The sequence below is a fragment of the Kogia breviceps genome, chromosome 10, assembly GCF_026419965.1.
Source record: "Kogia breviceps isolate mKogBre1 chromosome 10, mKogBre1 haplotype 1, whole genome shotgun sequence".
NCBI lineage: Eukaryota > Metazoa > Chordata > Mammalia > Artiodactyla > Physeteridae > Kogia > Kogia breviceps.
Genome location: NC_081319.1, coordinates 72,807,560 through 72,825,319, shown reverse-complemented (window position 1 = coordinate 72,825,319; position 17,760 = coordinate 72,807,560). Strand labels below are relative to the sequence as shown.

General features: G+C 43.0%; 1 protein-coding gene across 1 annotated transcript in view; it reads right to left on the bottom strand.

The window, feature by feature from the left end:
• Positions 1 to 1,213: 1,213 nt before the first annotated feature.
• DNAH8 (dynein axonemal heavy chain 8) overlaps positions 1,214 to 17,760 on the bottom strand; it is a 338,470-nt gene continuing 321,923 nt past the window's right edge. Inside the window, exons 90-93 of the mRNA XM_059077211.2 lie at positions 16,425 to 16,577; positions 16,151 to 16,340; positions 4,399 to 4,520; positions 1,214 to 1,633 (exon numbers count right to left, since the gene is read on the bottom strand). Coding sequence (XP_058933194.2) covers positions 1,346 to 1,633; positions 4,399 to 4,520; positions 16,151 to 16,340; positions 16,425 to 16,577 — 753 coding nt within the window. The 3' untranslated portion in view covers positions 1,214 to 1,345. The remainder of the gene's footprint in view (positions 1,634 to 4,398; positions 4,521 to 16,150; positions 16,341 to 16,424; positions 16,578 to 17,760) is intronic.

The following is a 17,760-nucleotide window of genomic DNA, read 5'->3' as shown; positions in this document are numbered from 1 at the left end:
AAGAAATGGCTTCACTTTTTAAAGACTTTGCTTTTTAAGGGATTCAGCATGTAACCTAATTTCATTTGATGGAGTTTGTTTTTCTTTCTCCATTCGCTGCCTAGAAATGTGTGCTTCCTTATCTCCTGCAGAGTTGAGGTTGGGAGGGGAGAGCTGGAGACTCAGAGTTCTCTGGGGCTCAAAAGTACTTAAAAAGAGAATATTAAATAAAATTATAATAAATTACAAGAGCAGCCATCCCAGTGGATTTTCTGTTTCAAATACTTCACACCACCAGCTATAACTCCTACGGGGGTACTGACTGGACCCCTCCAGTTTCCATTTCACAAACACAGAGAGAAGACCAAACTCAAATGAGCAAAGGCTAACACATTAGCATAAACTCACACATGGGTCCATTTTATTCAAGGGAAAAGTGGGTTTTATTTGAGAGAGACGATTGCATCTGCTAGACTCCTTTTAGGATGCAACAAATTAATACTTATAGTTTTTTAAAATTCAAACATTCCAAAGTGTTCTAACATGAAGATAGGACTTTATCTAAAAAAAATAATAATTATAATGGAATATGATTGCCTGGAATAAAAAACCTTACTTTAGAATTGCCTTTTAAAATATTGATATGAGGCTAAATGTCCATCGACAGATGAATGGATAAAGAAGATGTGGTACATATATACAATGGAATATCACTCAGCCATAAACAGGAACAAAATTGGGTCATTTGTAGACATGTGGATGGACCTAGAGTCTGTCATACAGAATGAAGTAAGTCAGAAAGAGAAAAACAAATATCATATATCAATGCATATATGTGGAATCTAGAAAAATGGTACAGATGAACCTATTTGCAGGGCAGGGATAGAGACTCAGACAAAGAGAACAGATGGGTGGACACAGAGGGGGATGGGGGGGTGGGATGAATTGGGAGATTAGGATTGATGTATATACACTAACTACCATGTGTAAAATAGATAGCTAGTGGGAATCTGTTATAAGGCACAGGGAGCTCAGCTTGGTTCTCTGTGATGACCTAGATGAGGGGAAGAGGGGAGGGAGGTCCAAGAGGGAGGGGATATAGGTATACATATAGCTGATTCACTTCGTTGTACAGCAGAAACGAACACAACATTGTAAAGCAATTATACTCTAATAAAAATAATAATAAAAAATAAATATTGATATGAGGGAAAACACATACACACAAGTGATTGTAGGATGTCAACTTTTTAATTTAGAAAGAGTAATCAAGCAATTATCAGGGAGAAAAGATATGCCTCACCTAGTCTCTCAATAGCACTCGCCACCCACGTGGCTCCTCTGCCCTCAGCAAGTGGAAATGAACTTACTTGATGTCACACAAAAGGGCCACACCTCTCAAGATCCAGTGATCTGGGGACAGGACTGTTCGCAAATACACCACGGTGATGAAGGTCAAGTCAGTTCGCCTCGGTTTCTTGTAAATAGGACACACATACAGCTTGGGGTCCTTGGGCGATGTGGAATTAATGGCGAAGATGTGCAGCACGGGCAGCTGCGTGAAGAGCACCTTGGCGGTGGATTCCGTGAGCTTCCCGTTCCGTCTGTCCCAGGCTGCTCCATCCAAGTACAGCCCATAAATATACACACCCTCCTGGAAGAACCAAGCGTTAAGGTAATAGGAATTTTTTAATAAAATTAGTTGCTGTAAGATGGGCATCCAATACTGTAAAAAAGGTTGTCAGTTTGGAAAGAAAATGTACACCAATCTCAAAACACTACCAGAAGAAGAAAACACCACTGGACGCATTCCGTTAGCGAAATACTGAGCCCATTGTTCCCTGTGGCATAGCTTGAGGCTATAAGCGCTGTTGAAATGTTCCTATTACTGGAGATTTGAGCCTGGGGGTAGCCTGCCTGGGACTGTGAACTTAGCCAGCAGCACCAAATCGCCCCTGCAGGGACATGAAAGTCTGTGACAGGGATGGTGGGAGCATAGAACAGGACTCAGAGCTGGATGCCACTCGGGATCTCAGCCTACGCTGGCCAAGCCAACATGTGGCTCTAATTTCATCTCGGTTTTCGGATCTAGTGAGATGAGCAGCCAGGTCTGGCCAGCAGGGCTTCGAGCACTCTCAGAGGCTGGGTGTGGTAGAGGGAGAGCAGGTGTGATGGGTGGGGGTGGGGAGGGCGGTGAGAATTGGTCCAAGAGTGGCAGACCTCATCCTTGTGTCTCTGTCATTCACACAGTAGGACCTGCCCTCAAGGGCCTCATCATTAAATCAGGAGACAAGACACACACACAGAACGAAATGTAAAAGACATGACTTGAATACCAGCACACGCTTGTTAGAGGGGCTGCCTGATGAACAGCACTGACGGAGGCTAAGTGCAGTGACTTGAGGTGAAAGGTCAGTAAGGGCTGGAATGCTCGGGGACCCTCGTGGAGGAGATGGCCTTGAAGGGTGGGCTGCGTTTGGAAAGATAGAGGAGAAAGGGTGGGCATCCCAGGGAGGAGCAATACTACAAAGAAAGGCAGAATGGGCAGCAAAGCCCAAGCATTTTATAATATTTAGCAGCAGGTTCAATCGTTATGAAAAATAAGTTAGGGCTTAACTGTGGAAGAGTGTAGATGCCAGACTGAAGAGCTTGAACTTTATTCTGGAGGCAGCGGGGAGCCATAGAACATGTACTTGGTAAGAAAAAAACGTCTAAAGGGAATCACGGTGGGGACTCCAATAATCATGTAAGATCATAAGATATACTTATGTAGAAGATGGTGACCAGTTTTCCATTTCCAGTGAGGATAGGGTAAGGGGAAGTAAACGTAGATTATAGTAAAAGAGAGGGAGATTAGTTGCAAAGTGTTTTCTGGAATCCCTCATGTGGGCTAACAGTATAAGAACCATACTTTTTGAACAAAAACCTGAAGTACATGATTTGACAGTAAAACCATAGGCAATCCCAGAAAATCAGGACATATGATACCATCATTAAGTCAGTAGGTGACAATTACCACGTGAAAATACAACCACTTAGGCATCATCCAATAGTAAACTGTATCCTTTTAGGCTCCTTACATTCTAAGGACTTTACAAAATCATAGTTAGAAGGTGTTGTGGATTGAATAGTCTCTTGCAAAAACTCATGTCCACCTAGAAGCTCAGCATGTGACTATTTGGAAATAGAACCTTTGCAGGTGTAATTAGTTAAGGTCATAGTGGACGAGTATATGACTGGAGTTCTTATAAGAAGAGGAGAAGATACACAGAGATACACACAGGGAAGGAGGCCACATGATGAGGTAGGCAGGGGTTGGAGTGACGCAGCTGCAAAGTCAAGGAGCGCCAAGGTTTGCCAGCAGCCACCAGAAGCTGGGTAAGGGCCATGGAGCAGATTCTCCCTCAGAGCCTTTAGAAGAAACCAACCCTGCCAATGCCTTGATTTTGGACTTCTGGCCTCCTGAACCCTGAGAAAATAAATTCCTGTTGTTTTAAGTCACCCAGTTCGTGGTACTTAGTTACAACAGCCTTAGGAAACTAATACAGATCTTGGTACCAGGAAACAGGATGCTGCTGTAACAAATACCTGAAAAAGCTGGAAGAATTTTGAAGGCATAGTTGAAAAAGCCTATGTTTCCTTGAATCTAGAGATTGTTGATGGAAATATGGAGGTTAAAGGTGCTTCTTCTGGTGGGATCTCAGACAAAAATAAGGACCATGTTATTGGAAACTGGAAGAAGGGTGATCCTTGTTATAAAGTGGCAAAAAGGGCCAGAACTTGGAAATCATCTCGTTCAGCCCCCTGATTTGACAACCGAGGGAATAAGAATCAGAGAAAGGGAAAAAGGAACTAAGATTTATTGAATATCTATGTGGGGTCTGGAACCAAGCCTAAATGATCCCATTGAAGTCTCACAGCTATCTTTATTGAGGTTGAATTATCATTCTCATTTTACAGATGAAGAAGTTGAGGCTCAAAAGAGTTAAAGAAGTAGCCCGAGTTCAAAGGGCAGGTAAGTGTCCAAGCAGTGGCTCCCAGGGGTGTCTGCTTATCTTAGAGCATCTGCCCTTTCCCCCACCCAGGTGTCCTTCCGCACAGGGTCCCGCAGCTCTTGTCAATTCTGTGAGTACCCCACAGCAGTGGATGGAGACGCGTGGAAAATTCTTTTCAGCAAACACAAGTGTAACTTGTAATTACAAAGAAATGCAGTCTGGGGAGTTCCCAGTGCTTGACATTCATTCCCACTCTGGCAAATGTTGGAGGTGTTGGCATAGGGGTCTCCAGGTTATAACTGAGGAAACCCTCGCTGCAAAGCCAAAGGACTTAATGGAGACACTTATAGGTCAGTGTTCAGCAGAACTTGAATTTTGAGCCCCAGCTCCAAAACTGTCCCTGCTGTTGCCCACTGGCACCTACCGCAGGGGGTGACGTGATCTCCTCCTTGGTCTGCCGCAGAACTTCGTTGTGGATGGTCACGGAGTCCAGGGCCCAGCCTTTGTGGGCGCGGGTCACTTCTTGTCTCATTGCCGTGAGGAAGCCTGAAAAAAAGAGAAAGAAATGGTTTTGATGCCTTGGTGCAGTCCACTCTAGAAACAAGAAGGGGGTCATGTTAGTTGCTTATCCATCTCCAGATGCGTGCCCACCCAAGAGGAGTTGAGATCAAGCCTCAGGGGGGATATTTCTTTCAGTGTTTTGTTTCAGTGAGCTAAATATGCCTTGCCATCTGACAGCAGGAAAGCAGCACCCTCTCTGCCTCAGACAAGGGCTTGGTATAAAATTCTCCTGGGATTTCAACCACTCAGGTCTCCTAAAGGTTGTAACCCAGTGCTAGCTTATAGTCTCTGTTTGAAGATCCAGTATCTAGGAATAAGACTGAAATGGTCAAATATTCTGAGAACAGCATTCCAATTAAAACTTGAATCAAACCATTATCAGCGTCTATTTGCTATCATGGAACAATTTCATTTAGTCTAAGGAAATAAGGCATAATGCCAAAATAGAAAGCCCGACTTTCAGTTTGATCAAACAAAGCAATCACACTGGAAAGGAAAGCTCCATGTTTTAATGTGCATAATACAGTTATTTTAAGACAATACATGGTTCTGTGTACTGTGGCATTTCTTTTAACTTAGTATTTGCAAATCATGCCATTCAATTCAATAAGAGAAGTCTATCTTGTAGAGCAGCATTTGATGTTTAAAAAGTATACCTTAAGCTTCAACATGGACTTCAGAATCTTAGGAAAATTTATCTGTGACCTATATATTATATTTTGGCCTCCATGTTAATACTGGAAATCGTGAGGTCCTTTACTCATAATCACGAGGAAATTTTGGAACCTGCGTGTCCCTACTACTCCTAGATTTGTGAACTCTGAGAACTTTAATGCACAAACCACCACATAAGTGATAATATTTTATCAGGTTTGAATGGGAGTGGAAAGAAGAGGGGAAGTTACAAGGCATAATGGCAGGCGGTGAGTTAATATCCCTTGGAATTAGAGAGAAAGAATAGGACCCTAGCCTGCTTAGTGACAAAGTCAAGTTCTCTCCATTCTCAAGCCCCTCCCTCATTATTAAATTAGACACTTGGGGAGGCACTCATTCATTCATTCATTCATTTGTTAAACCTCTTAGGAGTGGCCACCATGTACCAGGTACTGCTCTAGGTGAGATGCCCACAATGATGAAGAGGCCATCCATGAACCCTGCATTCAAGGAGCTCAGTCTAGAGGGAACATAGACATACAACACGATGTCGTTATTAGTAAAGAAGTGAGAACATGAGTAAAGGGGTGAGAACAACGTGGACCACTCAGGAAGACAGCTCAGGGAAGGCTGAATTGAGAAGATGAAGTTGAAGATGAGTCTTGAAAGGATACGTAGGAGTTTTCCAAATGGGACGATTCCAGTTAGAGAAACAGCACGTGCAAAGGCATGCACGTCTAGGCTAAAGGTGAGGAAATGATGGCAGATGAGGTTAGAACAAAGGTAGAGGCAGGATTTTTCAGGGTCAGAGTTTGGACTTGGTGACTTTGTGGATGGTGGGAAGCCACTGAATATTTGAAGCAGGCAAATATTTGGTTGTATTTGCATCTTATAAAGTTTACTCAGAGCCCTCACTGAAACAGGATTTGGGTGATCAAGAAGAACCCTTGCATTAATCCAAAAGAAAAGTTGGTCATTCAACCAGAGTAGCTGATTGAAGGACTTTTATAAGTGATTCTTATAAGGTCGTAGTTTCATAAAACCAAGAGTGCCAGCAACTGCTCCTCAAGGCCTATCCATACTCTACGTGTGGAGTCACTTGAGGTGATCTGATAAGTGTGATTATGTTGACTTCCATTTTAAATACTGGGGATCCCATTTTTTAGTAGTTAACATGTTGTGTGTTTTGTAGTCAGGTATATGTGAACACAATAGTAAAATCCAATTCTCCCTTCTAAGTGAATCTATGAAAATGTCATTTTCATCACTCAACATTAAGCTTGCATTCATGTGGCGTATCAGACACTGTGTATCCAAGTAGAGTACCTGGAATTAAATCGACCCTATTTTATGATATTTTAACATTCATCACTGATCTATGAATCTATCAATACAAGGTCATAATGCACAAGGCATGAATCCTGGTCTTAACCATCCATCTGTACTAGCTGAATAACTGGATTTTTCTACTATATTTTAAGTTCCAAATAAACTGCAAATGTGACCTCACTCCATATGGCAATCAGGACAATGCCATAGGTGCCAGGGGAGGGATGAGAGGGTTTCTCTCTTATGTAACACACCCGAGACAAAGACTTCAGTCATTCTGGAGAGCTCTGAAAAACTCTAGTGTGGTTAAGGAGAGACCATCTTCTCTCTTCTCCCTCCTGGGGAATATGCACGATGTTGCCTAGCTGGCTACAACAATAAGCCTCTTAAGGTTTAGGAAGCACTCTTGGCATGTCAGTAGATGAAATCTAGAATACATATTACTTTGAGCTATTAAGAAAGGAAAATGTTAAATAAATAATTTGAGGCCTGAGAGTGGAGGGTAGGAAACTGTTCCATGGGTCATTTCCACTCAGAATATGGAGAAGATACTTTTTTTTCAAGTCTTAATAGCTTTTTTTGGCCTCCTAAAAAGAACATGATCTTGCAGAATTCAAACCGTAGTGAATCCACTGAATTGCTCTTTATTGAATTTAAAAAATGAATGACCATCTTTCTTGTAGACTGATATCAAGTCTAATGGAATCAAAATCTCTTGTTTTCTGAAGGCTATATAATTTTAAAAGACTATTGATATATTTTTCGTTATAAAAGCTTGAAAAGTGGTACTATCGTCTTGGCATTAATTTAATTTTAATAATTCTTAAAACAAACTTCAATTGTCAGTGGTGGAAAAGTGATTCAGATGTTCATGTGTTTGACTCAGAAGAGAGAAACAAAAAGTTGGGGAAAGTCCTCAACAAAAATAACCTATTCTTTATGAGATTTAACCACCCACACGAAAATGGGTGATTTAACTATTCAAATATCTGAGTGACATGTGGGCTGAGGTGCTTTAAAATTGTTTTTGCCTTCCAACTCATACAGCGTAATGAATTGTCAACCTTGTTCTTTTAAAAAATACACTTTAGGGACTCCCCTTGGTGGCGCAGTGGTTAAGACTCTGCACTCTGATGCAGGGGGCCCGGGTTCGATCCCTGGCCAGGGAACTAGATCCCACATGCATGCTGCAACTAAGAGTTCACATGCCACACCTAAAAAGCCTTCCTGCCACAACTAAGGAGCCGGCGAGCCACAACTAAGGAGCCTGCCTGCCACAACTAAGACCCAGCACAACTAACTAACTAAATAAAACATCTTCCCAGCAATCAATAAAAAACATTAAAAATTTATATATATATAAAAAACGCACTTTAAGTCTTGGATCATATTTTGGAAACGCAGGTCTAAAATAACACTTGTTATGTCTTAATTCCTATAATAGTCCTGACCCAACATTTCAGCAAACAAATTACTGTTGTTTGACATGTGCAACCAGTTGGCTTGAAGAAAGCTGTAGAAGGCTTTCGGTATCAATTCAAACAACGTCTTGGAAGGGACAAAAGAAATAACTAATCAGGAAGGTTGCTCTTCTCAATTTTACAAGGAGTTGGTTGGTATTCTGTAATGATAGTCCTATAGGCAATGCTTTTTTTTCTTTAATAAATGAACCAGTCCTTATGTAATGGGCTTATGGCTGTTCAGTATTTCCTGTCTTATCAGTTACTAAGCCTCCCGTTAGCATCTTGGAAGATGAGGACAAATGCTGTTCCTGCCATAACTTTATGACAGGCAGTTTTTTTCCCTAAATGAGAGGCAAATGTGGTTCATTGGTAAGTTAAATAAAAGGTCAGAAATCATTAAACAAAGATGGGGATGATCCACCCAGCTGAATAAAAATGCCCCAGGGACCCTTCCTGACGCTTTGCTCGATGCTGTAAGGCAGGAATCTTAAACTTGGCTGAAAATGAGAAACATCTGGGAAGTCTTTAAAACTCCTGCTTCCCAAGCCAGAACCCGGATCAATAAAATCAGAATCTCTACAGGTGGGACCAGGCTTCGCTACTGTTTTAAGGCAGGGCTTCTCAAACTTTAATGTTCATACTTATCACCAGGGGAAGGAACACTTACTAAAACACTAGTTCTGATTCGGCAGGTAGGTCGAGGGTAAGGTTCTGCATTTCTATCAAGCTTCCAGGTGATGCCGCTCCTGCTGGCTGGTGGACCACATACTGGGTGGCAATGGTCTAAGGCCCAGGTTCCTCACACATTAAAATGACCAAAGGAGCTTTTAAAATTAACTGTAAAGAGTCTAGAGGTCTTATCCCCAGAGGTTCTGATGTTGTTGGTCTGGGGCCCCAGGGATTAGCATGTATTAAAAGCTCCCCAGGTGATTCTACTGTGCAGGCAGGGCTGAGAACCTCTGCTCTGTAAAAAGATCTGCATGACAGGACAATGAGAGATCACGGACCCATATTTGTTTTCAGAACAAATTTGACAAGTGGGAAGAGAAATGCCCCATGATACAAGCAAAACATTAGGAAGGCTGTCAGTAATACGACCTGACTCTTTCCAGAGTCCCCTGAGATGCATGTATTCTCTGAAATGTTGTTAATCCAGGACACAGTTGGCTCCGGCAAAACCTGGGTACAAGCCACAGAGCTGGGGCTAATTCTCTTGGCCAGGTTGGGATCAGCGAACTCCGCCATGTCTCATGTGCCAAAATGTGCTTCCCTACACTGCTTTACCTTCTCCATCCCTTCTCTGCTACTTTATGCTTCCTCTCCCTCGACCCAACCTCATACATCTCCCCTCCCTCCCAACCTTTCCACTGTTCCCTCTGGAGTGGTTCTATGGTTAACAGACTCTCCCATATTTTCAACCTCTTCACAGAACATTCTCTCCATCTTCTTGCCCTTACTGGAACCTGTCAACTCTGAAGACACTGTCCTCCCCAGTTGCCCCTCCACCTTTGATGAAAATCTTTGCAGCTTTAACAACCACACCCTCTGGCCCTGTGCTCCTCCCCTCACTGTCCCCACCAAGTGCCCATCTGCCCCCACTCACTGAGCCTCCTGCCACCTTCTGGGTCTCTTCAGTATCCCACTCAGCATCCTGACCTCTCAGTTCCTTGACCTCATCATTTCTGAAGACCGTCTCCTCAACTCCACCCCCTTTTCTTCACTTCCTTCCCTGTTTAGTCTAGACCCATCCTTCTCATCACTTGCCCAGCAAACTCCCAGTGCTAAATGAATCCAAATGTCCTCCTTCTTATACCTATTCCAGGCTGCTGAACAATACTGAGACCATCACACAGTTGCCACCACGGTTTAGCCATCACCAGCCTCGATGGGATTGTCAAAGTCACTGAGCAATCCTTTCTTTAGCCCTCTTTCTCAAATTTCTTCCACTCTGTTTAAACCTCTCCTCTAACACCTTCTTGCTCCTGAGGTCACTTTGCCTCCTTAGTCAAAGAGAAAGTACAAAGCATCAGATGGGAATTCTCTCAACTTCTTGCCACCAAACCAACAAACTCACTTGCATTCCTTCCTTGTTATCCCTATTACAATGGGTGAGGTGTCCCTCCTCCTGCTTGGAGTGCATCTCTCCACTTGGGAGCCATCCCCTCCTGCCTCTTTTACCCCTCTCTTGTAACCTTGTTCTCTCTCTCTCTCCTGGCTCCTTCCCACCAGTATTTGAATGGGCTCAAGCCTGTGCGATCATTAAAAGAAGAAGGAAGAAAATGTTTTCTTCTTACAGCTGCTCCTCCAACTTGCTTCTCCTCTTCCAAGCGAAATTTCTTGAGAGAATTACCCATGTTGTCCATCCTCATGTTCTGTCTCTCCATTTCCTGGTCTCTCACTCACCCTGCAATCTCATTCCTCCACCTCCCCACCCACTCCACTGAGACTTCTCTCGCCAGTAGTCTCCTTGCTGATAAAGCCATCTGACCACTTTTGGCCCTATCTTACTTGACCTCTGGCAGCATCTGTCCTTTCCTTCTCCCCTCCCCTCTCATCTTCCACCACACTACGCATTCCTGGTTTCCCTCTTTCAAGCTGTTAGGATGTTAGGGGACTCGCTGCAAGAGTCAGGGTGATCTTGATGCACAAGCAAATATAGCAGAATCCTGGTGAGGATGGTTTGGGAGGAAGATGAACAGATGGTAGCACTGGTGAGGTTCACAGGAGGATGGAATATTCTACGATGGCAGCTGGAAGTAAGAATCAGAAGCTAACACTGGGACTTTCGATGAATCGGTCCGTAAGTAGAGACGAATAGTTGCATCTATGCAAATGGCTGAGGTCATCAGTGAAGGGACCAGGGCCAAGGGCAGAACTTGCCTGAGAAGAACCCACAAAGTGGGCTGAGAAGCAACCCCCTGAGAAAGTAGGAGGAGAACTGAGGAAGGTGATGGATGGAAGCCAAGGCATGAAGTGAAGTTAGCAGGAAGGTCACTAGATTTGGTGGCCTTAGAGACAGCAATTTCAGTACAGTGATGAAGCTGGCCAGATTACAAGGGCCAGGAAGGTAAGGAAGGTAACCGTGGGTAGAGACCAGAATTACAAGGGATGTGGTTGAGACTGAAGCCAGTGCATCTAAGTGTCTCCCCCACAAAGGCAAGAAGGATGGGTTGTTATTCACTTGGAGGCATTTCTAAGGTGTCAACAGTCTTTCTCTGGTTCTGGGATTCGGGGTCAGGGTAGTGAGTGCTAGCACCCAAACTGAGGTTTGGAGGCCTGAGAGGTCCCTTCAGACATTAGGGGCAGCTCTGGTTTGGCAAACAGCAGCTCGGGTACACACTTAGGATTGTTACAAGACTAGAAGAAATCCCCAGACCCTTCCAACCCTAAAGTTCTATTAATAATCCTGGTGCACTCTTCTGCCCAACAAATATCAGGCTTTTATAACTATCCTCAAGGCAAGTATTCAGAAATTGCCGGTAGCTGCCGATGTTGCCCTGAAAACAAATACGCAGGCAAGAGGTTGTAGGTGATTTTTACAGGAACAAAAGATAACAGATCGCTTCAGTAAAATCTCCTCTAACTGAAAATCTTGATTTGTAGTAGTGAGTACAAAGTTGTCGCTGATTTCTGCTGCAACAGACTGGCATGGCTGGTCAAGACACTGAGGAACAAAACAAGAAAAACTAGCACAGTCTGGCATCCAAATGGCATCAAGCTCCAGATTGAGTGAAACATTTGGAAAATAATGATATTGCACTGTTCAACCTAACATCGAGGTGTGAGACCTCGAGAGCACGTCCAGCCTCTGCCGCCCTTTCCTTAGCAGCGCCATGAGTCATGCCAAACATCGAACGGCAAAGCGAGGCTATCAATGAAGAGGCTCTGGAAGTGGAACGCAGGCAATCCCCTGGCTTGAAGTCGGGCTCATGACCACTCATAATCTTTAAGTTCAAACACGTCCCTACCTATGACACAGACACAGACACACACACACACACACACACACACCCCAGAATCTAAATCACGTGTGCATGATGCTCTGGAAAGGTACACCTGTGGGAACAAGAGACCACAGAAATCCTTTGAGAACACTGAGCAGCACAGTCTTAAACAATATGTGAATGTGTGTGTGCCGGTGACTGCTGGGAAGCCCCAGCGGAGCCCAAAGGTTCTCCTGGGCCTGAGTAATCCACTGGGAGGCAAACCCATGCACTGCCCAAAGCTGTGCCATTGAACAGATGTTACAGCGTCATGGGTACAGAGACCTTGACCACTTTAATAATCAAATCTAATTGCCACCTGATTGAGCTCATCCTTTGCTCCAGAAATGATTGTGAAGGGGGCTGAACGTACCAGATTAGTTCCAGGGTGGCTGGCTGAATCAGCCTCTTCAGTATGACAAAATATCAGACTACCATAAGGCAACGGAGCAGGGCTACAAACAGCGTGAGCTCAGACACAGACCAGGGGGCAAACAAGGCCTGTCACCTGTCCCTGTGGTGGTGTGGGCGTCAAAGTGACTTAGGCCTGGGGGACACTCACTGGAGGCATGATGAGAAACACACGTCAGATTGTATCGGATGCCACATAACATTATAAGAACACAGAACAAATAGTCATAGGTGAAAAAAACATTTCCAAGTGTTTTAAAGTATGGGTAATTTTGACTAGACATATTTGTGATGAAACTATGACCTCTTTGCAAACTGCATTGTGTTTTACTTAAACGTGGTGTTTTTTAAAATTAAATAATTTACTTAAATGTTTTGAGCCAAAAAAAAAAATTATTTCATTGAAGGGGACTGGAATAGAAGATATAAATCCCAGGAGATACATCATATTGAGAAATCAATCATGGGTGTCAAAAGGTGATCAGAGAGGCTTGCTATAATCTCTATGCTTTCCAGATTTGGCCAGGTGATATGGAACAGAACGTGATTTGTCTCTCATGTCAAGAGAAGGAAAAGGAAGCAGAGAAATGATTAGTACGTAGGGAAAGTTGACCTCCACTCTTCTGTGCTACAAACAGAAAGCAATCACAGATAAGGGTATGTGTCTGGATGCTCGTGTGTAAAGGTAGGTTGCTTGAATAAGTCCGAGACTTTCTGAGACATGGAGAGCCATGAGAAAAAGAATCAAAGCTCAGTTTAAAAACAGAAATGAAGATTAAAAAAGAGAGAAAGGATTAGTATTATTAACAAAGACAAATAAGAAAACTGATTTGTATTTATATTTCTTTAAATGTTGCTCTGGTTTGTAGTATTTCTTAAGAAATAGTAACAAAGATTAGTTCATATTAATACTTTGCTACTGAAAGTCACATTTCTAATGGACAAAAGCAATCACTCGAAGAGATTGTGTGCTGTGAAATATGACTTAGCTATGTCTATGGAAAGCCAGGGATGAACCAACCCCACTCCCTTGGCTTCTAAATATAAAAAATACACTTAGGGCTTCCCTGGTGGCACAGTGGTTGAGAATCTGCCTGCCAATGCAGGGGACGCGGGTTCGTGCCCCGGTCTGGGAAGATCCCACATGCCGCGGAGCGGCTGGGCCCGTGAGCCATGGCCGCTGAGCCTGTGCGTCCGGAGCCTGTGCTCAGCAACGGGAGAGGCCACAGCGGTGAGAGGCCCGCGTACCACAAAAAACACAAACAAACAAAAAACACTTAATGATCTCACTTTTTAAAAATATCACTGATCCTCACCCTTTTGTCAAACCCCAAGTCTGCCAACACACCTCCCCACCTGGATGTCCCACCAGCATAAGCTGAAAAATCCAGAGCTCCCTGCCTTTCCTCCCAGCTGGACCCTCTACCAATGCTCCCTGTCTTGTACCTGGCCTTCAGCCTCAGCCATTGCCAGTCCCCGCTCTCTCAAAGGTCCCCATTTAATCACTCCATCAAATCTGCCTCCTTCTCTGCACCTGGTTAAGGTCTCAGGCTCTCTCCCCTGGATCCTGTAAAAGTCTCAGTGCTGTGGACATCCTTTTTTCGGTCTACAGTCTGCCTCCACCTGGGGTTATCTTGTGATCTTTGGTGATTTGCTGTCGTCTTTATGATGCAGCCCAAACTCCCCTGGAAGACTTCACACCCCAGCCTCACTCCCCAACACCCCTGCTCCTGCTTCCCAAGCTTGGGCCACATTGGGCTTCTGTCCCTGGACATGCCTTGTCACTGCTCTGGCCTCTGCCTGGGATGCTCTTGTCTCCAGTCCCTGCCTCTGCAAATTCTGCTCACTGCCTCCCGTGTGAAGCTCCTCTCAAGCCTTGCCTTTGCAGAATTGATCTTTCTCTCCTCTGGGCTAGTGTGGTGCTTCGTCCTCACTGGGTGGAGCATTTATCAAATTATGTTGAAGCTGCTAATATTTCTGTCCTACCAACCAGATTATGGACTCCTTCAGGGCAGGAATTAGGTCTCAAATCTCTCTCTATTGAAAGCACCTAGCAGAGGGGCTGGCAAATGAAAGGTGGTTGAACAATCCTAATTAAGTTAAATACTATTTCTTCAGACTCCCAAGCCAGGAATTCCCTGGTGACAACTTACTCAAATTGAGGGCTGGTAAGGAGGAAAGAGACTCATAAGTAGACACACAAAATCTGAGAGCCATAATAAAAAAATTTCCTCCCAAAATTCAATGGAAATTCTGGGAGAAAAAGAGATAAGTGAAATCCGGGGCCTGTCCTTCACAAATCTAACGTCTTTCGACATAATAATATATCATGTATAATTTAAGTTCATAAAAACCACCATGGGGCTTCCCTGGTGGCGCAGTGGTTGAGAATCCGCCTGCCGATGCAGGGGATACGGGTTCGTGCCCCGGTCCGGGAAGATCCCACATGCCGCGGAGCGGCTGGGCCCGTGAGCCATGGCCACTGGGCCTGCGTGTCCGGAGCCTGTGCCCCGCAACGGGAGAGGCCACAACAGTGAGAGGCTCGCGTACCACAAAAAAAATAAATAAATAAAACCACCATGGTTAGTGTTTTAAATTTAGAAAATGTTAAGGCATTTGAAAATGCATGAAGTGAATGAATGTATGTACACAGAGGACAAATAAATGTCTATTTATTGAAGTATTATTTATACAAAGAAAAGTGCACAAATCATAAGTATACAGCTCCATGAATTTTCACCAAGGGAATACAGCCTGTAACCAAGATCCAGATCAGGAAGCAGAACATTTCCAAACACCCAAAAGCCCCCAGTGCTCTTTTGCAATCACTGCCCTCTCCCACAAGGGGAACCATTATTCTTACTTTTAAGGTCTGTTTTGCCTGTTTCGATTCCTTGTGTAAATGGAATCATACAATATGCATACATTACAATGTATACCTATGTGTACACTGTATACGTACTTATAATGTGTTCTGTTTGACTTCCTTCACTTAATATTATTTTATGAGATTCAACCATACTGCTGTGAGTAACAATAATACACCCTAAATCTGTAAGTGTGAATGCTTCTTAAATTGTATAACTAACGTATAAGGTGCTGAGCTGTAAGGACCCCAGCATCTCTTCATTCCAGCTAAGAATTACTTAAAAAAACTATCCATGTTGTAGTAAGACCAAAAATTGTCATGTTTCTAAACTTTTATGAACTCTATGAGATCTAGTCAGAAAGGTATTCAGTAAATATTTCTAGAATGGAATGAAGGAGTACATGCAGTGGAATCACAAAGCACTTTTTCAGGGGAGAAAAAAAAAGCTGAGCAGGGACAGACTCCAGAAGTTCACTGGATAAAACTTTTGCCACATGATCATTTTTTAACTCAGTCTAATTTTCTGAACTCTAGGCACATTTTTTTTTGCATATTTTGGTGCTTCATTTTTGTCATTTTCATAAACATTTAAAAACAGGTTTGAACAAAACGTTTCCACTGTTTCACATTGTCCTAACCAAGGACTTGCTTGCTGAAGTGGGTGAGAAAAAAAAAATGGAGTTTTGCCCCTGTATTGTGGAAGCAATATGGCAGAAAGAATTTCAGACTGAACTTGTAAAACAAATATAGCAGAATCATCTGTTGGTCTCCAACTCTGAAAGCACAGGTCCAACATGCAGCAAGCTGTACCTTTATGTTGTTTTGTATAACATACATTTATCACACAGTGCTACTATACAACTATCCACAACTTCCAAGTTTGCCTACTCGCCTATGAGCACTTACCTTGGGGATTAAAGAAACCAGTCATCCAAAACACATTGGGCCTCCCTTCAAATATCCAGGTGGAAAACTGAGCATTTCTTTCCAAAAGTTCAGTAAACCAGAAGCCCAGTGTGGATGAATCCCAGGACACTCTTTTCCAGATCTGAGGTATACGAGCATCATACATATTGTCCAGAGCGTCTCTCAAGTTCTGGAAAAAAAGGTGAAGTTAAAATCTGAGAAAAAGAAAAATCAACAAAAGAGGGAAACGACTACTGAGACAATAATAGCTCACCTCACTCATAATGATCGTTCCTTCAATGGCCAATTTTAGATCACTCAGGCTACTGCGAAGTATTGAGATGACTTTTTGCATTCTGTCAATTTCTTGTCTGAGAAATATGTTCATTGAATTAAGATGTCCCATCTTCATCAAACGAGCTTTCACCTAACACAAAGCAGACAACACAATGACAGAGATTTTTAAATAACCATCTGCCACTTCTTTTCCAATGACCTCTCCTTTCTCTATTCTTTTTCTTCCTCTGGATGTATCCCTACAAGCCCAAATGAACTCTAAAATATCTCTTGCAGCACCAAATTTGCCATTAAATTGCCCATTTTCTGGGCTTCAAAAACTACTGTTCAGCTAAAATGATTTTTATTTCCTACTGATTGTACTTAGTTGATAATTGGAAATGTACTATGAAAAGCTGAAATAAACTTGTACCTTTTTTCCCTTTCAAATGATTAAGTACTAAGTGTCAATCAAATACCCTTTTGCAATCTAACCTTTATAAGAGCACAGTTTGGAATACTGTTTTTTCAATAGTGCCTGCAGAATTGTTATCAGAAATGTCACAGACAGTTAATATAGCCAAAATCTTTACAGAACAGTTACCAATAAATATGATTGGCTGCAGTTTCCTAAGGTCACTGTTGCCCTGGCTAGGGTGACTAAGGAGAGTCTTTCCTAATCTAATCAATGAAAATATTTGACTTTGTGGGAGGGCCATTAAGCACCTGTTCCTTCTTGTATATAATTTATTGGCCATTTTGAAGAGATCAATATAAAAGCAACTGGTTGTGGGAACAATAAAATATAACAATTATTTGGAAATAAGCCAATATATATACACATTTCAATTTAGTGACATATGCCCAAGAAAAGATTGACTACAAATACTGGCAAGAACTTATAAAGAGATCTGAACTTTCTGCTGGCCACAGTCAAAGAGATGCCACAATAGGAGGGGTAAGGATAGACACATGGAGTGGGAGAAAATTTGGAGTGAGGTACCAGTCCACACAATCACCAGAAAGCCAGTAAACTGTAGCATTCTCTTCTAGAGATGCCCACTACCTCTTCTTGAGTCATGGACTATTAGAGAGAGATGGGCTTCAGGCTCATCTGGACCATCCTCCTCATTTTACAGAACAGGTTTTCTGGCATGGTGCTGATGTTTCCTACTCAGCAATGAACACCTCTGCTTAACTGCAGCTGGGCAACTTCTAGTGTGTGAGGGATGAGAGGGAAGCAGTGATGTAAAACTGAACACCCGGACGGGACTACCTGCGCAGGTAGAGCAAATGATCTTGAAATCCCAGTCAGACATGCCAGTAGAGGGCCC